A 25,014-nucleotide genomic window follows, 5' to 3' on the forward strand; every position below is an offset into this window, starting at 1 on the left:
ATGGAAAGGTTCAAACAATTCGTATGACTTTGAACCTTTCCCACTGTGGCCGTCCTCACAAAGGCTGATTCAGCTTCGCACAAATGGGGGATATCAATTAGGGTTTTGGTCTGGCGGTCTACGACATGTGGGAGAAATATTCGGCTTATTTCTCACCGCAAAAGAGAATAAAGGCGGTGGAATAATGAGATAAAATCAACCTAGTTTATCCTTATTCTTGAAGAGACGGGAGAATTATTCTGCACGACACGGAAAGCAACCCTTATCTTCACCGACTTGAGATTAGAGAATCCAGCTATAAATAAGTCATTTTTTTTCGAAGATACGATCATCTTTCTCATAACCTCTCAGAGCAATTTGTTCTCTGATCTCTCTCTTCATCTGCTTCCCTCCCTAAGACCAGCCGTAATCCTTCTTCGATGTGACTGAAGCAGCCTTTGAACGGTCACTGTGCGTGGTTTAGGCGAAAACTGTTCGTGCTCAACCTCCCTTAATTCACTTTCAGAAACCCTAGAATCCCACTTCTAGCCTCTCTCAGATTTTAGGTAACTACAGCAGGCCATGCCATTCCACGGCATCAATATGCCAATGGCCTTGGTCAAACCAAAGGGAAACCCTATTTTTCTAGTGGTGACCCAATTATGCCACTCTGAGCCCACAACATGCCACAAGCCATGTGGGATCCAGGAGACCCTAAAGAATTGCGCCCGTGCCATATTATGATTACCCACGATCTTCCATGGACATGCCCACATTATGACCTTACCATGGTTTTTTTGATCAAAACGGCCAAGGCAGTATTTTCCAAGATGCCGCGCCGCGACACCTAGCCGCACACGCCACTTAGGGTTTTTATATGCCAAACCCTAATTTGGCCAGGGCCATTACGCCGCCCTATGCCAAATAGCATCACATAGGAATTAAGTTCGATGTTGCAACTAGAACTAATACTATGAAGCCATATTTGGATCTAACACCAACATGCCACAGTGTAGCAGGCGCCACTTTGACCGTTGCACCATTGGCATGCGGGACCTTGCCACTACGCCATTGGCAGGCATTACCTCGCCACTTAGCCACTAACAGGCGCCACATCGCCACTAACAGGCGCCACATCGCCATTTTGACACTAACAGGCGCCACATTGCCATTTTGTCACCAACAGGCGCCACACTGCCATCGTCAGAAACGACCTAAAAAGATAAGTTTAATCTTTCCTAAACTTCGTATTTCAATTACAATCTCTATAAGTATTTGATTGAAATCGATTTTTAGAAGGAAAAAAATTAGGGTTTTGAAAACCCAAATCTCTATTTTCATCTAAAAGTTCTCGATCAAAATATGATCATACCTTAGATCTGTATTCTCCTCATATCAATCTTTCTATTGAGATCAAAATCTCGAAGAAAACCGAATAAAATTTTTATAGGCTTTCTTGATTGAAAATCATGAAATCTCTTTTTCATTATTCTTCATTGAAAATCGGTCTTTAGATCCGTAATCAGCGTCATTGAATCTCTATTACCCATAAAATCAATTTGATTCGAAAGTTCTGTGAGTACATGTTTCCAAATATGATTGTTACGTACTTTAACTTGATTTTTTACTGGATGTCTGCCTCAGAAGTTATTGTTGATGACTTTGTATACGCATTTGCTTGGATTTCTGCTTTTCCAGGTTTACTTTTGGAGTCTTCAATCTGTGCTGGAAATCAGGTGAAAAATTGATATTCTCGTGATAGCTTCAGAAAAACTGATACCATTAAATTAATTTGTTAATTTAGTCCACCTTTTAATTATGGTGATGGTTTTGTGAAACAGCTGAAAAATGTGTCCAACAAATTAGGATCTGATCTTAAAAGAAATAAAAAACGGTTAATAATATATTGAACAGAGAGATAATTTAAAGAAGAGAAGATAGGATTCTGCAAGTGTTTAATCTTATTGAGGCAGTGTTCACTTCAGCACCAGAAATTCTGTATGAGTGAACTGTTAGGTCTTCTGTAAATTTGACTTATAACTCTTGATTATAGGATGAACGGGAGGAGGCCCTGTTTGTTTTCATCTATGGAGAAGCATGGTTTTTGCAAGTAATAACTGGAACTTGTGATTGATTATCTAGAGTGAGATGAGACAATTTTCCAACAATGATCCAGCCATTCTGGAAGCAATGAGTAAATAATCTCTTAGTTTTCCTATTTGCTTCTGTGTATTGTTTGTGCATACTGATCTTATCTCTTTTAAACGTTTTTCCAATTAATCTATATACAGTAGGCATAATGATCCCTTTATCTATGTTGACACTGGTAGAAAATGCAGTTGATCAAATAGATAGACACTTGGACAGGTTTCTATTCTGCTTCTCTATTTGTTTTTGTTTTTTTTCCTATCACCCTAGTTTGTGGTTATCTAGATATGAATGCATATGAAATATTTTCTTGGTTAACTATTACTCAGATGACATCTTCACCATTCGGTAGTGGTGTTCCAACAATTTTCCTTAGGCCAATAGCAGCTCGAATACCTTTATACGGAGGTAACTTTTTCCTCAAATACTTGAGTTAGAATATTATTTTACTCCCTCACCAAGATACAGTATAATATTTTAATGAAACAATTGTACTAGCCAGGGTAATGCCACTTGTTAGATTTTTTCTCTTCATTGATTTAAACCTGTTTAATGTGTGTATCTGAAAACTTTTGAGGATCCCCTCTAGTAAGTTTGATGCCTCATCACTTTAAGGAAGGTCAGGGGTTCAATATCAACCCCCTCCCCTATGGATAAGGTTGGAGGGTGGGATTGGTAGAGTTGGGGATGGCAGACTGGGCTAGCTAGGTCTAACTATGGGGTTCAATATCAACCCCTTCCCCTTATATGTTTTTCTTCTATTTGTGACTTGTTCAAATTTTTGTTGTAACATATTTCATTTTGGAATGCAGGATGCGAAGATTGTTTCCTACTGTATTGAGAAATTAACTTACATTACATTTTATACAGCCTGCTAAGCGTAGTGCGTATACTGGTGAAAATCATTCACTCCGGTGGAGGAGTTAGTTATTGATAATGCAAGTCGTTGAGCTTCTTTGTTTCTGAATAAACATTGTTTAGAATCTGATCAGTCTCATGGGATCTTCCTAACTTATTCTTTCTTTCAGGGAAACCAAAATAGCCATAAGAAAATTTTCTTAGGAGGTTCTGTTCTTCATTCTTCTTTGGTGTAAGTATAGTTTTTGTTTCTGATGTTTTCAAATTCTCAATTCATTTTTAAGTTTTACCAAGTAGTACCATATTCTGCAGAAGATCATATTGACAAGTACCGAGACCGTTCTTTCAAGTAACGATTCTTCAAGAGGGATCGAGTTCTCTACATTGCTCCATCGGAGCTAAGACTTTCGATATTTGGGGCAGTGAGAGCAACGTCATCACCGTTGGGGAATCAAGCAAGGGGAAGAGATGGATCAATTCTTTCTCTCTAGATGGAGGGATTTGGCTCATGGAGAAAATCTATGAAATTTTGCAAGGAAATTTATCACAGCAATCTTGGACCTTCTCTTTGAAAGCAGAATGGTTAAGTTACACTAACTCAAGAGAAAAACAAAGGAGGGGATTTTCTTAAACTTTCAATACCTGATTCGAAAGATTTTCTTCATCATTCCTTCTTCCCGGCAGGTAGGAATTATCAAGGATGGAGAGAACTGTGCAAAATTCTTGAATCGTGTTGTAAGTATGACACCCCATTGAAGAGAAAGACGCTTGTTCCCTCTTAAGGACTTCATTTATACTTCTAATCCATCGAGCTTAAACTGTTGGAATAAATCTCTACAATTTAATGCACCGGAGGAGGAAGTAAATGCTCCCAATATTAATTTTATAGGCAATTGGAATCTTGCCTTAAAGATTAAGGTTTCTGCCATTACTGTTGATTGGTCTGAGATTGGTGGGTGGTTGCAGCAACACCATCTCATTTAAAATTTGGCCTTTGTCGTACAATGAAGGAGTTTTCTTCTCCTCTTCGGCTGCAGATAGAGACAGACTAGCTGAAACAGGGGATATTTGCATTGAGGAAGTCAAGATATCCCTTTCTTCTTGGTCTCTGGATATTCCGGAATCACCGTCCGCAAAAGTGTTAAATGCATGGATTATAGTGAGGGGGATTCCTCAAAACATCTGGGATTGTCAACTGTTTCACTCTATTGGTGAGGCCTGTTGTGGCTTAATGGCAGTCAGTCAAGAAACTAGATCAGGTGAAGTGATCTCGGAAATAAGAATTAAGGCTAGCAAATCAGACTGGTCTTTGGGCTTAGTGAGGCCTGTTGTATCACAGCAGAGATTAGTCTAGCGGAGAAACAAGTAGAGCATTCTTCCGGCATTCACGGCGCCTTACTCTTTGAACCGGCATCAGCATCACTCCAGCATAGCTGTCTCAAATCGCTCAGCTGGTGGGTCTTCTAGTGAAGCGGTGACTCGTACTTTGTCATCATTAATTGCCTATGTTACCCAACCACCAGCCTTTATTAACTCTCAACGGTCGACTCAGAGTCAGAAGGCTAAGCTGACACCTCACCAGTCAAACATGCACTCAACGGTAACCCGGTGGGGGGTCTAATCCACACCCAATGATTCCTGTTTCAAAAGTAATCAAAGAGACCCCTCTAAAATTGCTAAAGCTAAACATTACTTAGAAATTTGATAGTGCTAAAGGGGTCCTTAACACAACTAACATGGCCTTCCCAGAATCCAAGGAAGAGTACATGGCAATGGTGGTGAATGGGATTCAATTTCATGTTGATGCCTTTAAGGATCAGATTGAAGATGGGGAGGAAGCAAACAGTTAATTGTTTTGCTTCTTTGGTTTTTTTTCTCAATGTTTAATTGTTTATCTTGGAATGTGAATAGTATTAGGAAAAGAAAGAGGAGAGCTAGGGTTCAACAGTGTATTAAACTGTGGAAACCAGACTTTCTAATTTTACAGGAAACGAGACTGGAATCTTGCAATGATAGAATTGTAGAGCAGATTTGGGGTGGTGGCAATTGTGGTTGGGCTGCTCCGTGGGATTTTCAGGAGGGATTCTCATCATATGGAACAAAAATTCTATTGAGGTGGAGGATACTGTGAGAGGGAAACATTCTATAAGTGTGAAATGTAAATTCCTGCTTGATGGCTTCAGTTGTACTATGACAGGTGTTTATGCTCCTTGCGATGTTCTTCTACGGAAAAACCTATGGTCTGAGCTTAATTCAATTAACGATAGATGGGAGTTACCTTGGTGCATTGGCGGCCACTTCAATGAGATTTTGCGGCTTGGAGAAAGAGAGGGTCGCACTAGATCAACTAGGGGGATGAAGCACTTTTATCGCTTCGTTAACGACAATGAACTGACAGACCTCTACATGACAGGGGCGCGCTACTCCTGGAAAGATAAAAGTCTCTTGGACAGATTTTTGGTTTCTGCGGAATTTGATATGCACTTCCCCACATTAGCTGCACAAGTTATGGGAAAACCTTTTTCGGACCACGCCCCAATAAGGTTCAATTGCGATATCCAAGACTGGGGTCCTTGCCCTCTTAGATTCCAGGCTATGTGGTTACATAATACTGATCTTCTCGAGCGCATGAAAGTGTGGTGGGAATTGTTTTCTTTCCACGGATCAGCTGGGTTTGTCCTGGCGAAGAAATTGCAAGCTTTGAAAGCAGATATTAAAGTTTGGAATAGGGATGTGTTTGGAAGAATCGATAGACAAATGGAGGAAATACTGGTGGAGCTCGCTGACTTGGATTCTTTACATGCCAATCACACAATCACCGTGGAGCAAGCTGCAAAAAAAGACAGGCTAAAACACAATTTCGAAGAGATGACAGACCGTAAGCACATCATGTGGCTTCAAAAGGCAGGGCATCAATGGCATAAGGATGGTGACAGGAATACGGTTTATTTCCACAGGAAGGCAAAACTTCAAAGAAGAAGGGCCAATATTCACTCTCTGCGGATCAACGGGCAGCTTACAGAAGATAAACAACTCATCAAATCATCGGTCACAGACTTTTTCTCTAATTTATTCTAGAAAAACAATGCGGCAAGACCCTCTATGGGTTCCATGAATTTCAACCGCATTAGTGATGAAACAGCTACTAAACTGGAACAACCGATCTCGGATCTTGAGTGTCTTAACGCCTTAAAAGGACTAGCCCAAAACAAGGCGCCTGGTCCAGACGGGTTTCAAGTCATGATTATTAGGAAATGTTGGCCCTTCACGAAAGAAGATATCATGAGAGTTGTCAGAGACTTCAACAAATGGGGGACAATGAATTGGAGGTTAAAATCTACTTTTATTTCTTTGATTCCCAAAAAGAATGTTGTGGAAGAGATAAGGGATTTTAGACCTATCGGTCTTATGAACAGCATATATAAAATGATCTCGAAGGTCTTAGCGGAGAGACTCAAGCAAGTGCTGCCCACGGTCATATCTCACCAACAATCAGCCTTCATCAAAGGGAGACAGATTTTAGACTGTGCGCTTCTAGTTAATGAATGCATCGATTCTAAAATCAGAAGTAGGAAACCACGGGTCATTTTTAAAATTGGCTTTGAAAAGGCATTCGATCATGTTTCTTGGGAATTTGTGGACGAGATGCTAGAACGGATGGTCTTTGGAACTCTACGGAGGAAGTGGATCCATGGATGCATCACGGATACCCCTATTCCAGTGTTGATTTATGGCTCGGCTAATGAAAATTTTACCACTGGAAAGGGGCTGACTCAAGGTGATCCTCTCTTCCCGTTTGTATTTCTGATAGTTTCAGAAGCTTTAAACCTCTTGTTGCAAACAGGTAATGAGCAAGGTTACTTAGGAGGTTTCTCGATGAGCCAAAGTGGTGTAAACATAAGTCACTTACAATTCGCGGATGACACACTGGTGTTCCTGGACGACTCCATTAAACAAATGAACTTCTTGAGGTTTTATCTGCTTGGCTTTCAAATACTCTCAGGTTTGCATATAAATTTTTCGAAGTGCAGCATTTTTTGTGTGGCGGGCGCAGTGAATTTGGATCCAATGAAGAGGATGTTAGGGTGCAATCCAGAGGTGTTTCCTTCTTCGTACCTGGGTCTCCCACTGGGAGACTCCTTAATGGGCGCTCAGAAGTGGGAAAGTATCATTGACAGAATCAAGAATAGACTACCCCTCTTGGAAACGTTCAAGCCTCTCTAAGACGGGTAAATTAACGTTAATCAAAAGTGTTCTTTTAAGTATCCCCATATACATTCTTTCTCTCTTTATAGCTCCTCCAAAAGTTGTTAAAGAAATTGAAAAGGTCATAAGAGATTTTTTATGGGACGCCTCAGACACTAAGAAAGGTTATCATTATGTCAAATGGAAGACATGTTGCTTACCGCTTAAAACAGGGGGGCTAGGCATCAAATCTGTAAGGAGTATGAATAAAGCTCTTCTCTCAAAATGGTGGTGGAGGTTTAATCATGAAAAGATAGCGTTGTGGAGGAATGGTATTGTATCAAAATATGAATCAACCCAGCAGGACAGGGAGACTAAAAAACCGAAGCAACAGAATAACTATGGTGTTTGGAAAGGAATCTACTCTCTTCTTAACACCTTCAAGCAGTGCACCATTTTAAAAGTTGGGGACGGAAATTCAATCAGATTCTGGGAAGACCATTGGGTGGGGGAGCATCCTCTTAATGTCACCTTTCCAAACATTTATCGTATATCTTCAGCTAAAAATTGGACAATCCGTAAATGCGCTGAAACGCTGGTTAATGGTGGTTCATGGAACCTCGGCTTGGACAGAAGCCTCAATCAAGCTCAGATAGATGAAGCCATAGCCCTCTCAGTAATCATAGAGCAATGTAGAATGGATGGCAATCATGATGATGTCTCTTGGGCAATCGACAAAAATGAGACTTTCTCGGTTAAATCGTCTTATTCTTGGGTGGAAAAGGAGCATCAACTTGAAGCTAAAAACCCTAGTGTGTGGTCAATATTATGGCCTCACAAGATTGGTGTTTTCCTATGGCAGGATTTTCATGAGAAACTACCCACAATGGATATCTTATATAAGAAAGGAAAACTTCTAGTGAATGGTTGTTTGTTTTGTCTAAACATGGAGAGTCGGCTTCACATCTCCTCTTCCAATGCCCTTTTGCTTCCCTTTTGCTTCGAGAATATGGCAGTACTTCTTATCCTTCACAAAAAGAGATTGGGTTATGCCGAATTGTATCGACTTCATCATCAAAGGATGGCGTAGGAAGAACTTCTCTTCAACTGGTCAAGCTTTATGGAATCTTTTGCCGGCAACAATATGTTGGGAAATTTGGAATTTTAGAAACGACATAGTATTTAATGATGGAAGGGAAGATTTTGAGCACATAATTGATCAAGTCAAAAATCAAGTTTTCTTTTGGGGCAAGAACACAGATCCTTTGCGGCAGTTGCATTTAGATCAAATTAAAGCAAACTGGGACTCTTTCTTTTCTGTTTAATTTTTCTTTTGTTCTTTTGTTTTTTGTTTTTTCTTTATAAGATTTCTTGATATGCGTTAAAGATATCGGGGATTCTTGGGGGTGTGTCTTTTAAAGTTTTTCTTGGGAGAGTTTTGGCTCCGGTAGTGCTTGGCTTGTTGTAAGCACTTGGTTTTTTCTCTTCTTTCTTTTTTGGCTTGCTTAAAGTAAGCCCTTTTAATGATAACTTTTTACCTTTGCCGATTAAAAAAAAACAAAAAGAAAAGGTATATACTTGGGCGTACGACCCGTACTCTTGGAGGTTGTAAAGTCTAAAAACCTTGTACTCGTCAGTAGAGTAACAATAACCGAACCCACCCATGACTTGTGCAGGGTAACCCCACGCTCTACTGATATTATGTTTGAGAAAAATAAATTCACCTGTTAAGGGATTGCAAATTGCGAAAGGATGGGAGTCTCCATTCGAATCCTTTTTCTGAAAACAAACCAAGCCGTTGCATGATCCGACCAGGATATCACCAAGAAATTTAAAATCAAATCTGCAAAACTCCATCTCCATGAGTATCTCATGAGAGTAGTAATAGTTCATCATCATCATCTTATTACCAACAATATGATCATATTCTTCTCCAAAGTAGAGCTTGATTTTATTGTCTGTTTAGTCATCATTGTAGTCATGGATTGCGAAAGGAAACCCACCTCGTTATGACGTCTATTTGACAGGATAGTTTTACATGATTTGTAAACACGTTTACCCTGTAAAGAAGCTGTTCCAAAAGGTAAGCGAAAAAGTATGTTTTTTAAGACTTCATGGTCGAGATTTTCCATGAAAAAACTATACTGATCAGCGAAAAACCGTGTCTTGATTATACTGCGATGATTTGATCTGTTTGTCGTGCACTTTCATATACTTTTATATGTGTACACTTCTATTGGGAACTGGCACAGTGGGCGATTAATAAGGAACGATTTTTTGGGCACTACTCAAAAAATGGGGGGACTATTCTCAAGTTTTTGGGGTGGATATTGGTAGTAATTTTCAGTCATCCCTTATCTGAATTTTTTTTAAATATCTACTTTACCCTTGATGATAAACTTAGTTAGTGTGACGAATGATTAGTTTAGTGTAATGATTAATAACTGATTAGTGATTAGTGATTGGTGAGTTATATTAGCGGGATTGTTTTGTTATAACATTACTATTGAGAGATAAGAAGAAGAAGAAGGAAATATGAAGAAGAATATGGGTGAACCCAAAAAATCTTTTTTTGAGTTTAGTAACTATGATTTGAGTGATTCATGTGATGATAGCTCATCCTCAGAATCAGAACCCCCTTCACCTCATTGTGTATTTGCCAATACTTCTAATGATCCGGAAATGAGTTATTTGTTAGATGCTGAAAGCTTTTTGCCCCAAACTCAACCTAACCAAACATATGATGGATTTTATCAGCCACAACCTGAATATGAAGCTATGGGTACTCAGGTATGCCTCATATTTAGTTAATGTAGCTTAAATTATGCAAACATTTGGCCAAACTCAAAATTTCTGGAAAAAATTCGGTTAGGTCAACCTAGTTCGGTTACTAAATTTAGCTTGCGAGGTAACCGAACCGTTCTTAATGTGTAGTTCGGTTACTAAATTTAGCACACGCAGGTAACCGAACTACATGTTAATGGTGGTTTTTTAGTGTTCGGTTATGTAATCCCCATAACATGTAACCGAACTATTTTTTATAGAGTTTACAGTGCATAGTTCGGTTTAGTCGATATGAATACTTTTGTTACCGAACTCCTTGTTCGGTAATGTCGCAAAATATATGTATACGGAGTTTCTAACCGAACTCATGCGTTCGGTTTAGTCGAGTTTTTCGGTTTCATGGCCGAACTTTGACATAGAAAATCTAAAGATTGAGTTCGGTAAGGACCAAATTTATTTCTGGAAACTACATGACCGAACTTGTTGTTCGGTTGAGTCGATAAATTTTTTTAGATTACCGAACTTTAAGTGTTAATTTTTTATGGTATTGACGTTGTGCAATTACTTGTAGGTTCCATGTGATCCAATTGAATCAATGAAAAACCAACCTTCCCCAATTGGTATTTTGTACGATGACACATCCCATCACTACATGAATGACTTGGTATTCACAACTCCAGAAGATGCAAAGATTTGGGCTAGACAACATGCACAAAAAGACATGTGTGTATTAGTATTGAATGGGAGAGAAAGCAAAACTCGCTTTGAAATGGTTTGTGAGAGAAGCGGTGATCCCGAGAAAAGCCACAAGAGGAAGGGTTATGTATATAAAGGAAAGACAAATAGGAAGAACAAAACTTTCTCAAAGAAGATTAAATGCGCATTCAAGCTTGCATTTAATTTAAACAATGATTTTGGGTGGATGGATTCTCTACAAGGTTATGCAAGATTAAATGCCCATAATATGCTTTGTACGTTCCATATATGGTGTAATTTGATGAATATGTGCAAGCCAATAATTTGTCCACCTAAGAAAATAGGATATGAAGAAATTAAGATGCTACCGGAAAAAGAATGAGCGGATGCAAAAGAGAAAGTTGAAAAATAATACGATGTAAATTACGCTAAATGGGTTGCATTCAACGGTGAATGGGAATCATTGTGTTGGTCCCTTACCGAGGAAGTTTATTATATAAATCTTGAGGAGATTATCGCCCATTAGGATACTCCCGATTACCCCGGTGTTGTATCGTATATTCTTCGCCAATGGTTGGAACCACACAAAGAGAGGTTTGTTTACGCCTATACCAACCAATATAAACACTTGGGAAATCAAGCGACAAGTTTAGTAGAGTTGGCTCACCACCGATTGAAGAAGAATCTCTTTGGATGTGTTGATAACTTCGTAACCGTGAGGAATGCTATGGAAAATTACTTCAAGCGCGACATTGATATAGTCAAAGAGAAGTTCCAAAAAAGTCGTATATTCAAAATGAACGGAAAATATGCCGACCACCTATTGTTCAAGGGGATCCACTACAACGTATCTTGGCAATGTATGAAGCTGTTGATTATAGAAGTCGAGTTGATTGATAAGTGGGAAATCAAGGAGGATGAGGTGTGTGTATGTAACATGAAGAAGTCTATGGGACTCCCTTGTCTCCATATGATAACCAATTACGAGCATGGAGTAATCCCTTTAAGCGACATTGATCCATTTTGGAAGCATCTAAGTTTCATCCCTCCTCCAAAGGAAGAAGAAGCCGAAGAAGAGTTTGGTGATAATGAAATGGGTGGAACCGTACTAGAGATGTATCGTGGCATGAACAAGCTCCAAAAACAAATGTTTTGGGATGACATGAGGAAAATCATATATCCACAAATGCAAGAGAATGTCTATGAACCGGCAAAAGGCAAACCGAGTAAACCAAGCAAAAAAGAAACTAAAAAGCAACTACGAGAATACGCAAAGGTGTTACGTAAGAAAAGTGAGAAAAACGCAAATACTAGAGATCCTTGTGGCCATGAATATACAGCGACAATGTACTTGGAGAAAACCAAGAAACGGGGTAGGAGTATTGAGGAGAAAGGCGAAACAAGTGAGCGAGATTTGAAGAAAAAGGGTCTGATGTGTCCATCACAACCAAGCCAACCCTCTACCGGCGACGCGAAGCTTAAGTCTCCAATGTGCCCCATCCAACCATATTCCCTAGACGTAAATCTTGAGGCTCCAAATAAATACTATTTGAATGAGTTACCTCTATACATTAGAGAATACGTTATATCCACCGACGACGTTCCTCGAGATGGTAATTGTGGTTTTCATGTTTTCAATCAACAACTTGGGCCTTTCATCGAAGGTGCCAAGCGAAACAATGGGTGTGTAATCACTCATATAAGGCAAAGGTTGTTGTCCAAACTAAAGGAGAATCCGGCCTTTTACAAGACAATGTTGTGCGATGGGGAGGGTAGTCTCAATGAGCAATTTGTTAGGTATCAACTTCTTCTTCATGGTGACCATCCGATGACATCGGATTATTGGATGAGCATGCCTATATGTGGACATTTAATTGCCAAGGAGTTCAATTGTGTGGTTCATTATCTCTAGAAACATGCTAGTTTCACCTTCACCCCGAAAACAACCGTATGTGTCGAGCAACTCAAACGAAGGAGATGCGTCATGGCATTGATTAACAACAACCACTTTATAGGGCTCCGATTAAAACCCGACTGTCCATTTCCTCCAATATGTGGAACCTCTTATTGGCCTGCATTTAATTCGGATAGAATGTTAGGTTGGTGTATCATGTATGAGCCTAACATGGAGATGTGTAATTCTTTGAAGAAGTCAGAAGAAATTGTACATGAAGGTCAAATTTCTCTTGAGGATGATTAAATAACACATGTAATGGAACTAAGTATGTTTACCAATGGAATACTATGTTTTTTGAAAAGTGGTATTAATTTTTGAGTAAATGTTTGTATTTTATGTAGTTGCCAGATGATAGTTCGGTTGGAAGATTTAAATGTCGACATGGCCGAACCCCTGTTCGGTTACGAAAATGAATATTAACAGGTTACCGAACTGTAGTTCAGAAGCTTAATATTTTAACTGCTGAATTTGACATTGAAATTCGGTTAGGAAATGAAATTACAGGACAATGCCGAACTGTATGTGACATAAGTTCAGTTAGGAAATGAAATTACATGACATTTCCGAACTTTTACAGGACTTGCAAAAATAAAATTACGTACCATCTAATATCCGAAACGCATTATGAAAAAGTCTTTAAGTAGGCGGAAATGATATTCATATTTGAAATCCTTTCTCTTCCATCTTCGCCATTCGTTTTTTGATGTTAAAATGATTTCTCTGAATCCTTCACCCTTAAGTCGATACCGCCTTACAATACGAAATATAGCCATAAATTCCACAACTATATCTCTAATCTTTCCAAATCGAATGAACAAATCTAAATGATCATGGTTATAAGGGTTTGTTGTGTCGGAGATGAATTGCTCATGAATTTCCCCCAATAACTTTGACTCATAATACCATTCATTCTTCGTTCTTCACCCCTCTTTGGATAGTATAATATGTAGTTCCTGCAAAAAGAAAGATCTTCTTCTAGAGTAAATTTAGGAGTAGTAGCTGCCATTTTTAGGAGATTTTGAAACAAAATGTTAACCATGAAACACATATATATACCACTTGGGTGTATAACGGCTATAAAATTAGCCGTTACTTGATATATAGTACATAAGTTTAAAATTATGTACTATATTTGTGTCAGATAAAGGACATTTAAATTTCAAAATTAAAAGTTCGGTGAGGAGATAAAAACTTGTGATCTAACCGAACCGAGAGTTCGGTTACGAGGAAAATACATGTCGTCACCGAACTTGTTTGTGGAGGCTCACAGCCAAACTGAGCATATATATGCAATTCCAAAAACACTCCAAAACAAACCTAAGAGTTGGTCTATTTGATTTCTGCTTTACTGGAATGCCTTTTCCAACATGGGAAATACCAAAAATTTGAGTCTCCAGAGGAGTGTTCGGTGACCTAAGAAAATTGGATCTGCCAACCGAACTTTTAGTTCGGTTATATGATAAATACAAGAGGTAACCGAACCTGATAATGAAGGCTCACAACCAAACTGAGCATATATACGATTCCAAAAACACTCCAAAACAAACCTAAGAGATGGTCTATGTGATTTATGCTTCAAGAGAATCCCTTTTCCAACATGTCCAACACCAAAAATTTGAGTCTCCAGAGAAGAGTTCGGTGACCTAAGGAATAATGATCTGCTAACCGAACTAATATCTATTGGATCAAATCTAACTGTTTCACCTACAAACAAGTTCGGTAACCAATGAAAATGTTGCGAGGTAACCGAACTGGGCCTTCGGTAACCTGGTATAATTTTACCAGCTTACCGAACTCCATACTGTATTACAACATTTCAGTCTTATAACATTGAAAACACAAACCCAATAAAAATTGAAAACATAAAACGAGGTTCTAAAACAAATATAAAAGTGTTATACATACCAAACTACGAAATCCTTAAGTAATTTTTTAAAAAACACAAACACACCGAATTAAACCATACGAAATCCATAAGTAAGATATTTTTGAAACTAAAATCATACCAAATCACTAACGACCACTTTTACGACCCCTCTTGCCACCTCCTTGTTTACCACGAGTTTTGGGACGAACTTCCTCATCACTTGTGGTATCATCTCCTCGACCGGTTTCCTCCACAGCGTGACTTGAACCTTCTCCTTGTTTTCGACCCCTCTTACCACCTCCTTGTTTACCACGAGATTTAGGTTGAACTTCCTCATCACTTGGGGTTTCCTCCTCAGTGTGACTTGAACCTTGTCCTTGTTGTCGACCCTTCTTACCACCTCCTTGTTTTCTACGAGTTTTGGGACGAACTTCCTCATCACTTGGGGTTTCGTATCCTCCACTGGTTTCGTCCAAAGCGTGACTTGAACCTTCACCTTGTTGTCGACCCCTCTTTAATTTCTTATACCTACTTGGCTCCACCATTCTTTTAGTTATGAAACCCTCCCACTGCTTGTAGTAGGAGGTTTGTTCCTTAGTCTCCATCGGCTCCCCACTTTTGATTTTAGCCATCCATTTCTTCAACAATTTCGAATCCTTCAACACCTAATTCCTATTTTAAGCACTAGTAAATATTTTTTCAATAGTTTGAAACAACCGAAAAGTATAAGAGAAAGAAATTTTCTTACCACATTATCCCATAACCTTTTAGCTTCTTCTCCACAAATAGGCACCTCCTTCTGAGATCTCTTAGCCTCCCTCTCCTTTGCCTTCGCCTTCACCACATCAGTCTTAGCTTGTTGTTCTTTATTTATCACAAAAGGATAACTAATTTTTTCATAATACTCCATATAATCTTCCTTACATGCATTTACATCTTCCCCACAAGGTACCAAATCACCTCTTGGTATGTGGTAGTTAGTAAGTACATTCCAATGTGCTACCACAGGAGTTGGTTCATGTTTTGGCTCAAAATACTTCTCGGAGTTCTTTGTTCCTTCAACCAGCAAAGTGAAAATTTCATTCTCCACATCGGGATCCATTTGGACGCAACAAAGTTGTCTTAGTACTCTCCTTGGATTATATGTTGCATAGACGTTAGGATACCAAATTGGTCCATAGTAAGGAAAGACGGTAGAGAAACCATTCAAGTCGTCTTCATCTACAAAGACATCATCGTGTACGGCTTATGGGTGAAATACCACATCGTTCACCGTAAGTTCATCCAATTTCTCCCTCAACGAAGTCAACTACTCTTCTTTAGACTTCTTTTGTGCGTCCAAAAACAACCACTTTCCTATTGTAGGTTGGTCATAGGGATAACGTTTCTTTTGTGAAACCAATCCCAATTTAGGGAAGTGGTCGTAAATCCAAACCTAGGCGAAAATACAAAAATATCCACATACATGAAAATTGAATTGGAAGCACAAAAATTTAGCGAATAATTTGCTAATTAACAATGTAGAAAAACTCACCTGAACAAGAGTTAAGTAACCTCCAATTTGATTACACTTAATCCTCGACCCTTTGCTCACCTCTTCTAAAACAAAAGCAAGCACACCTGTGGCCCAAGAGTATTTATTCATCTCATCGAGATGCTCCAAAAGATGTACATAATGTGCATCCACCCTATTTCCAGAAGTGTCGGGGAAAATGACAGTTCCTAGCATATATAACCAATAAGCGGTGACATGATGCGTAAGGGTCTCCCCGTCCATCACCAACTTTCCTTTCGCCGCCTTCTTTTTTGTCCCTCCAAATGCTGCCTTCAACTTAACCAACTTGAATTTCTTCAGCTTCTTCTTCAATGCTCCATTTTACTCTATTGGATTATACTCATCGCCACTTTTAGGGGATCTCACAAAACGTCTAAACTCACATTGAGACTTTCTGGCATCCCATCCTAGACATTTTTGAGCCAATTCTTCAAGAGCTTCATAACTCAACGAGGGGTTGTAGCCTTCTCTAAGACATTTGCCTTCCACCGGTGAGCCGGTGATATTACGACAATCATCGGGAGTAATTCCCATCTCGTCGAATGGAAGATGCATTGTATATATCTCGGGATAATGCCTCCCGAGAAATGCGGATACGGCAACAACGTCAAATTCCACATGTGCTAACTGAATAGCTCGGTATAGCACACATTCTTTAACCTTCGCTACAAACTCGTCACACTCCAAAGAAAGATCCCATTTGGCCTCCTTTTGACGTTTAATAATACGAACTGCATCATTATGATCCTACGAAAAGAACATAACACTATTAATACTTGAAAAATAATACTAATACGAAAAGTTCTTAACACTATGAACTTAAAGGATACCTTTGTCGCATAGATCTTCGCATCCCATAAGTGTTTGTAGCCAAACAATGTTGCCCCTCCATCATTTGGAGTACCATAAGTTGGGTCCACTGGATCCAAACACAAATTATCAGGGGGAATGTGTGATTATCTTTTGCTAGGCGGCTTCAGCTTCTTTTTCTCTTTAGCAGGAACAATTTATTTCTATTCTTCATCATCAGTCTCTTCCTCCTCTTCATCATCTTCCTCCTCTCCATCGTCTTCCTCCTCTTGTCCTTCTCCTTCTCTGCCGGATCCTAGTTCTTCTTCCTCTACATTTTCAACGTCTTCTCTTTGTTGTTCAACCTCTTCATCATCATTCTCTTCTTCATCATCATTCTCTTCTTCAATAACATTATCAATTACATTCTCCATCACCTCTTCATTGACATCTTGAATTACATCACGAGCATTCTCTTGGTTGACTTCCGGTAACAAGCCCCCTCCATGTTTAGCATTTGTGTCACCACACTTTCGTAAATCTAAATATTTTTCTCCACGAGGGGTGGGAGTTTTCAAATCCTCATCTAGTTGTTATCTCAATATTTTTCCTTTGTTCCTAAAGAACAAAAACCAAAGTATTAGCTAAACGGAAGAGAATATTGTGTTATCAAATAAAATAGAACTAAAGAATAAATTAAACACAACACTCGAAGTTAACAGACCATAGTTTGGTTACCTGAAAAAAACTGCGAGGAAACCGAACTAAATATTTCAAAAGTTCGGTTAGCCAAAAAAATTAACGACAAAAGCGAACTCATTCTTAACTTTTGAAAAATTGAGTTCGGTTACGAGGGTTTTTTATGCGAGCACACCGAATTAACTATTTCAAAAGTTCCGTTACCAAGAGAAATTATCGACAAAACCGAACTCATTCTTTCAAAGGAAAAATTGAGTTCGGTTACAAGAGATTTTTTTGTGAGCATATCGAACTATATAGTTCAGTAAACAGATATTAGTTTATTTTTCGCTAGCACACCGAACTGTTCTTATTTTTAGGAGTTCGGTTAGCAATTCTAGGGTTACACACAAATTTCTCCTAGCCGAACTATCTACTGTAACTACCATTTTCAATGGGTTTTGATGATTTCTAATCGATTTCTTCAACAAATAACGAATTGAAAAGAATGGGTATGAAGGAAATCACCCGCGGATTTGCATTTCACTTGAATCATACTTCTTTGTTGCGGTTGGATGATTGATTTTTCCTATCAACGGTGCTTCAAGTTCTTTAAATTTTAGCAATTCTTTTGGGAGCGAGATTCACTATATGTGGGAGTCCCGGACTCAATCCTGGAAGTCTGGGTGTTTGCTTGGTACACATTGCTTATGAAGATTGATTAATCGACGATGAAATTTTTTCGAATCGACAACACGTCGATGTTGACGAAGAAGAGGAAAAGAGGAGAAGAAGATGAAGATGAAGAAGAAAAGAAAAGAAAAGAAAATGAAATCGATTTTGTTTCTTTTAATTTAGGTTTTAATTAGTGGGCTAGATTAGTGGGTAGTGGGTTAGATTAGTGAGTTATTTGGGTTAGTTATAATCTTAATTAAAATAAGGACAAATTAGTCTTCCCTAATCTTTTAGGACACCTCTTATAATATAGGATGGACATTTGTACCACAAAGTAGTCCCCACCTTTTTTGAGTAGTGCCCAAAAAATCGTTCTTAATAAGACCTGTCTGGACTGCCCAGTATTATGGGCTTGTGACCCAGCAACAGGCAGTGCACATTTCGCCGATTTCCGAAAAATAATTGAAAGAACCCTTATCATTGAGGCTTCAGAGGGTGCAGTGCAGCAAGCTAAAATTATGAATTAAATCAAAACTGAATACCAAAAAATTTAATGAGAGAGATTTTATCTTGTTTTAAAATAACACATTTCGGATTTGTTAATAGTGGAGTGGCATGAGCACTTTGATTGTAAGGACAAGAATTAGATTGTTTTGATTCTGACACTTAAAATTTTTATTAAAATGAAATTTAGTTTGTTTTTTTTTTGGATTATATGTAGAAGTAGGCCTCGTCTGGACTCTCACTTTCATTTCTAGGCCACTTTTTTTATTTCTTGCAAAACTAGGCAAGTTAAACGGATTCCATCCACTTTAACCATCTCGGTAAATTTATCGCGTTGACTTGTCAATATATCGCCAAAATATCATATAGGGAGATCTCATACATGTGGTAAGATTACTGAAATGTCCTTCACACGTGTGTGTCAGTCACACACGTTTAGATGTCCACCTGTCTCGATAAGATTTCCACGTGTTGCTATCTGAGAGCCAAATCTAAGTAACACGAAATCTCGAGGATGAATTGAACGGCCAAGATAGTTCTTCATTGTTATTATCGACAGCGCGGGAAGGTGTAAGGAATAACAGAAGATTCTTGGATTGAGAAATCGATTCATTTAGTTTCTTCTTCTCTTTTGTTCTTCAGAGAGGGTTTTTAGATAAATCAGTGAAACGGTGTTTTGTTAGTTGAGATTCGAAGAACAAATTGAAGATTTCCTGCTGGTGAAGATGACGAGAAGGAAGAAGCGTTTTACAGAGAGGTAACAAAAAACACTAATCTGTTTTTTGAGGTTTCTCGGTTGATTTTAACGTTTCAGTGATGAACTTATTATGGGTTTTGTTTGTAAGGTTGATTTATTTGGGTTTGTCGAATTTCTAGGGTTTTCTATGTTTATAGAATTTTTATGAAGTTCGAATTTGTTCTGCTGATAATGAAGTTCTACTGATAAATTTCTAGGGTTTCTTAATTTCAAAATTGGGTTCTGCTGATAATGATTAACTGAAATTGATTTCTAGGGTTTTTTATGGTTTGTGTGATAATTGATTTCTAGGGTTTTTATGGTTCTAGAATTTTTCTGAGATGGGTTTTCCATAAATTTGTCTGATATATATTTTGTTGTTCTTAATTGTAGAAAGCAAGTGGTTAACGTGGTTAAAGAGGTTCAACAGGACATATTTCCAACCAAAAATATTAAGGTGAAGGATCTAATCAACAGTACTATGTGTTTTGAGTTTAAGAGTTTGTCCAGAGAAGATATGGGTATAAATCAGTTAAAGTCTAGGATTAGTCCTATGTTGAGATTAACCAGCAGGGAGACATTGGACCTTCTATGGTTTGTTGATCCATGCCTACCATCAAACATCATTAATGATGTAGAATTTTGGTTTTTCTGGGAAAATGAAATTGAAGATGAACATGGTTGGATTACATTGTATTTGCAAGTGATGCCACTAGATGAGAATGGTGAGATAGATTTATCTCAGGTTACTGCAGATTCACAGCCTCCTCCACCACAAATGACACCCAAAAAGAATGTGACTCCAAAGAAGCCAGTCTCTAAGACTCCACCTAAACCAGTTTTTACTAGTGGTTCATCACCTAAGAGATGGCATGGCAAGTCAGTTAGAAGAAGTCAAAGAATACCAAGGATGAAGAAGAAGAATCCTACTAAAGTGTTTGTTGATTTAGCTGGTAGTGAAGAAGATGTTTCTGATGAATATTTTGATGATAGAGGTGTATCAGTTCCACAGCTTACTCAACAAACACAAGCAAGTGTAGCTGAGAATGATGATGGAGATGTTTATATTCCACAGTTTACTCAACAAACACAAGCAAGTGTAGCTGAGAGTAATCCTGTTTTGGAGGCTAGTGGAGCTGAACAAGGTAATGAGATACCTAGATTAGATGATTATTTCAATCATGACTTTTGGGTTGAAGCTACAACACAGGAAGAAGTGGTGGAAGATTTGTTTGCAGTTGCCCAAGAGTACAAGAAAAGTGATGAGTATGTCATGCACTTGAAAAATGTAGAAGAAGATGAATGTAACCCTGATGATGAGGATGTCCTGAAGATGAATGACAATGACAGTGAAGAGAAAGATATCAAGAGTTACAATAAGTTTCTACAAAAAGTTGAGAATGGGTATCTTTCAGATGGTACTGCAAGTGAGAGAAGTGATGGTGATAATGTTGATAATGATGCTGCAAGTGATGGTGATAATGTTGATAATGATGCTGCAAGTGATGATGATAATGTTGATAGTGATGCTGGTGATCCATACTTTGGGGAGGTGGAGGTTGGGAATGACAAGGAAGATATGTGATTGCTTCTGTCTCTTTTTAAACTTTGATGTGTTTGATTGTATAATCCTTTAATTTATTTAGTACTAATGCCCTTATCTCTGTGGTTTTGTAGAGGACCATTATGGGGACTTGGTCTCTGACAGAGAAGAAGAAGGTAAGCTGTCATTTGTTTTGTAGTCTTTTGTTTTTCTTATTCTTTGTTTGTTTGTTATGTTTGTTTGAAGTGAAAACTACATTTTTTTTTACTGCATAACTTGTTATGCACATTTTTTTGTACTGCATAACTAGTTATGCATATTTTTTTTTCATCTGCAGTGATTTATGATAAGCATAACCTTTGATGCATCTGCATAACTGGTTATGCACTTTTTTTTTGTACTGCATAACTTGTTATGCACATTTTTTTGTACTGCATAACTAGTTATGCACATTTTTTTTGTACTGCATAACTAGTTATGCACTTTTTTTTTGTACTGCATAACTTGTTATGCATCTGCATAACTTGTTATGCATCTGCATAACTGGTTATGCACATTTTCCCCTTGTTTGAAGGGCTCTAACTGAGTCATTTGTTTTTGGGAATTTGTATCAGAAACCAACAAGAATGATGGGCTTGAACTTATAGTATCATAAAGCAACAAGACTGATGGGCCTAATTGTTCAAAGCCTAAATGTTCAAAGCCTCGTGATAACACACAGTTTGAAGAAGAGCATGCACAACATTTGAAGGATGAGGAAGATGAGGAGATGTTCCATGAGGGAATTACTTTTGAACAAGTGGATCCTTACAACCTAGTGAAAGGAAGCAAGTTTGTCAGCAAGAATGCTTTCAAGAAGCATTTGAGGGCCTACTGTGTGAAGCATAGACATCAGGTCAAGTTTAAAGATTCAAAAAACTACAAGATTAGGGTGAAGTGCATTCATCATGAGAAGACCAAGTGTCCTATGTTCATTTATGAAAGAGTTTTGAAGGGTGAAGGAACTACATTTACTCTGAGAAGTTGGAATGTGAAGCACACATGCAATGGAAATGTTAAAGGGGAGAACAGATGTGCAAATCCAGAATTTGTAGCTGACTGGTACATGCATAGGTTGGAGACTCAAGGTAGAAAAAACAAAATCCCTGATCCTGAGTCATTGACAAATGAGTTCAACAAAACAATTAAAGTGAACATTAAGTACCATACAACATGGAGAGCAAGAAATATTGTGTTGCAGAAACTTCATGGCAGCTATGAGGAGCAGTAAAAGAAAATTCCTGCATTCTGTGAAATGGTGAAGGTAACATTAATTGTTTTGTTGTTTGTTTGTTAATGTTTGTCTTAATATTACCAATTATATGGCATTAACATTACTTTGTTGTAATTGCAGGAAAAAATGCCTGGTAGTGTAGCTAGTTTCTCATATGGAAGCACAGACAACACATTCTTGTCAATGACACTCTGCTTCAAGCCTGCTATAGAAGGATTCTTGGCTGGATGTAGGAAAATCATTGGATTGGATGCTTGCCATTTGTATGGGAAGTATGGTGGTGTGTTACTGGTTGCAACAGGTCTAGATGGTCAGAATGGTTTAGTACCTCTTGGTATAGTGGTGTGTAGGAATGAAACCATTGAGAACTGGAAGATTTTTCTCAAAGACTTGAAAGCTATACTGGGTCAAGACTTGCATTTCACCATTATATCAGACAAGCATAAGGGGATTAGTGAAGCTTGTGACAAATACTTCTGCTTGGATGAGCACAGATTATGTTTCAGGTTAACTTTTATATCCTTAATATTTCCTAATAATATAAGTTCAATGACTAAATGTTTCTTATTGACAAATTGACAGACATTTGATGAAGAATTTCAAGAAGTATTTCAAGTCATACATCTTACATGCTCATTTCTGGAATGCTGCCAAATGTTACAAGAAGAGACACTATCAGGTATGCTCATTTCTCAAACAATATAATGTAATTTCAAGTATTACATACATGAGTTTGATACTATTTATGTCATTTTTGTTTTTAGCAACACATGGATAAATTATTTGCTGAGGATGAAAAAGCTGCACTGTATCTCATAGATCAAAAACCTGAAAGCTGGTATAGGTCTCATTTCTCAAATGACAGCAAGTGTGAGCACATCAACAATAATTTCTCAGAGTCTTTCAACAACATGGCCAAGCCCTTTAGAGATAAGCCAATCATTACACTTGCACAAATGTATAATAAACTGGTGACGAGTCTTTTCTTCAAGAGGAGGAATAAAAGTGAAAACTGGCAGGATGGTGAGATAGTTCCAAAGACAATGAAGTTGATTACAAAGATGCAGGACTTAAATCATCTGTTTGAGTTAACTGGAGCTGTAAGGGGAAGGGTGTATGAGGTCAGGAGTGTTCATGATGCTGTGTTTGTTGTGGATCTTTCCAAAAAGAGTTGTAGTTGTTTGCAGTGGGAGCTGAGGGGATTTCACTGTCAACATGCTATAGTTGCTTTAACACCATTGAGACCAAACTGGGTTGAGTAAGTCACAATCTCTTTTCACTCCAATGTTTTGATTTGTTATATTCCCTTTGTTTTTCCTTGCTCAAGCTTGATTGTAAACTGATAATTTGTGGATATGCTTCCCTGATTTCATGTTGTAGCTACTGTGACCATGTATACAGTGTGGAATACTATAAAAAGACATATTCTCCAGAGTTTGAACCACTGTCAGCTGAAATTGACTGGGTAAGACCACTAGTTTTATTAAATAAAAATATATTGATTATTGTGCAATAAATATTTAATAATAACAAAGATTCTTGGATTCTTTTAGAGTTTCATACATGCTTTATATAATACACAACCTTTAAGGGTTTCATATCTATCTTAACAAATATTCTCTTTCTTCCTCTCTTGTGTAGAATATACTGGTAGAGTTCATTAATCCTCCTGTTATCATAAGAAAAACTGGAAGGCCAAGAAAGAAGAGGATTCCTTCTTATGATGAAGCTGGAAGTGTGAAGAAAATGAGAAAGTGTAAGAAGTGTGGAGTTTATGGTCACTATGCAATAACTTGTGCTGGTGGAGAGGTTGGAAAGAATCCAAAGGGAGAAAAACCTAGAACCTGTGTTGATGGCTCAACATCATCTACTCATGTCCCTGAACCACCAAAAAGGAAGTACAATAGAAAGAAACCGGTTGTTAGTGCTTCTGCAGGTGCATCTACTACTGCTAAGGATGGAATGAAGAACCAAAACAATTCAGAATCTTCTAAACAAGGTGCTGCAAAAGGGAGAAAGAGAAAGGCTTCTTCTCAACCTGCTTTCAATCAGACTAATCAACATGTTGGATCTGTCAACAACAAAGTCACCTTCACAGTTGCAGATCCAAAGGGAAAGAAGAAACCAAAGAAGTACATGAAAGTCTGATGGGTTGGTTGTCTCTTTTGTTTTTGTTCTGTGACTGGATCTGAACAATATGGTTGATACTATTTATGTTTCATTTTGGTTATCTTTTGTGAATGGATGAATGGATGCTTTTGTAAGACAATGCAAGTTCTGAAATGGGAGAAATTTTATTATAAAATTGTTGCAGGCTACATTATCATTCATACCACCACCCATTTTTCAGTTCTGAAAATGAAGAGAAGCAGAAGTATGTGGTTGTGGAGACGTTCATTTATGATTTATGGAGAAGAAGATAAGAGTGCCACGTAACTGTCACGTGGGCCTTCCACAGTGCCACGTACGCACTGGGTGATGACGAAAGAGTCATAGTAGCTGGTTGGGTCGAAATAACCGATTCAAAGGACTTTTAGGTCTTTTTAAGTGCACCTAACGGTGCTAATTTTCCATCCATCACTTTTGGTCAAAACTTGCCTAGTCTAGCAATAAATAAAAAAAGTGGCCTAGAAATGAAAAGCACCAAAAGAACGGGCCTATTTTTGTGAAAAGCCCTTTTTTTTTTGAAACCCAAGACTGTGGTTTTCCTTGGGGTTTTCCTTGGTGAATGTGATTGGGGTTTTCCTTGGTGAATGATAAGGAGTTCTTTAGTTATAGTTTGTCTAT

General features: G+C 38.1%; 3 protein-coding genes across 10 annotated transcripts; all 3 read left to right on the plus strand.

Moving 5' to 3' along the window:
- Positions 1-1,243: 1,243 nt before the first annotated feature.
- Positions 1,244-3,043, plus strand: LOC113326956. 8 transcript variants are annotated; one of them, XR_003348638.1, is made up of 6 exons: positions 1,244-1,554; positions 1,678-1,715; positions 2,033-2,173; positions 2,271-2,346; positions 2,457-2,535; positions 2,940-3,043. XR_003348638.1 is itself a non-coding variant. In XM_026574611.1 (3 exons), the coding sequence occupies exons 1-3, from the start codon at positions 1,563-1,565 to the stop codon at positions 2,562-2,564; spliced, it is 318 nt and encodes a 105-aa protein (XP_026430396.1). In that variant the 5' UTR covers positions 1,244-1,562; the 3' UTR covers positions 2,565-3,043. The 8 variants fall into 8 exon arrangements, 1 of the variants encoding a protein (XP_026430396.1); XR_003348637.1 differs by having other exon boundaries at positions 2,033-2,346; XR_003348640.1 differs by lacking the exon at positions 2,271-2,346.
- A 1,678-nt stretch (positions 3,044-4,721) lies between these two features.
- LOC113326189 lies at positions 4,722-6,063 on the plus strand. Its single transcript, XM_026573963.1, has 2 exons — positions 4,722-4,830; positions 5,063-6,063. Exons 1-2 carry the CDS (start codon positions 4,722-4,724, stop codon positions 6,061-6,063), a joined length of 1,110 nt encoding a protein of 369 aa, XP_026429748.1.
- Positions 6,064-22,248: 16,185 nt separating this feature from the next.
- LOC113326190 lies at positions 22,249-24,375 on the plus strand. The gene is made up of 6 exons (XM_026573964.1): positions 22,249-22,257; positions 22,348-22,733; positions 22,810-22,906; positions 22,992-23,485; positions 23,608-23,692; positions 23,869-24,375. The coding sequence occupies exons 1-6, from the start codon at positions 22,249-22,251 to the stop codon at positions 24,373-24,375; spliced, it is 1,578 nt and encodes a 525-aa protein (XP_026429749.1).
- The last annotated feature ends 639 nt before the right edge of the window (positions 24,376-25,014 follow it).

This window comes from Papaver somniferum, unplaced genomic scaffold, assembly GCF_003573695.1.
Source record: "Papaver somniferum cultivar HN1 unplaced genomic scaffold, ASM357369v1 unplaced-scaffold_10, whole genome shotgun sequence".
Classification (NCBI taxonomy): domain Eukaryota; kingdom Viridiplantae; phylum Streptophyta; class Magnoliopsida; order Ranunculales; family Papaveraceae; genus Papaver; species Papaver somniferum.

What these genes read in the sequence shown, in the direction of transcription:
- LOC113326189 (XM_026573963.1), top strand. Translation starts at nt 4,722, where the DNA reads ATGGCCTTCCCAGAATCCAAGGAAGAGTACATGGCAATGGTGGTGAAT. An exon ending in AGATGGGGAGGAAGCAAACA is followed by an intron (nt 4,831 to 5,062) that starts GTTAATTGTTTT and finishes TGGGATTTTCAG; the next exon opens with GAGGGATTCTCATCATATGG.
- LOC113326190 (XM_026573964.1), top strand. An exon ending in ACAAGAAGAGACACTATCAG is followed by an intron (nt 22,907 to 22,991) that starts GTATGCTCATTT and finishes TTTTGTTTTTAG; the next exon opens with CAACACATGGATAAATTATT. An exon ending in TTGAGACCAAACTGGGTTGA is followed by an intron (nt 23,486 to 23,607) that starts GTAAGTCACAAT and finishes TTCATGTTGTAG; the next exon opens with CTACTGTGACCATGTATACA.
- LOC113326956 (XM_026574611.1), top strand. Translation starts at nt 1,563, where the DNA reads ATGTTTCCAAATATGATTGTTACGTACTTTAACTTGATTTTTTACTGG. An exon ending in CAATCTGTGCTGGAAATCAG is followed by an intron (nt 1,716 to 2,032) that starts GTGAAAAATTGA and finishes TCTTGATTATAG; the next exon opens with GATGAACGGGAGGAGGCCCT. An exon ending in GAGAAGCATGGTTTTTGCAA is followed by an intron (nt 2,090 to 2,456) that starts GTAATAACTGGA and finishes ACTATTACTCAG; the next exon opens with ATGACATCTTCACCATTCGG.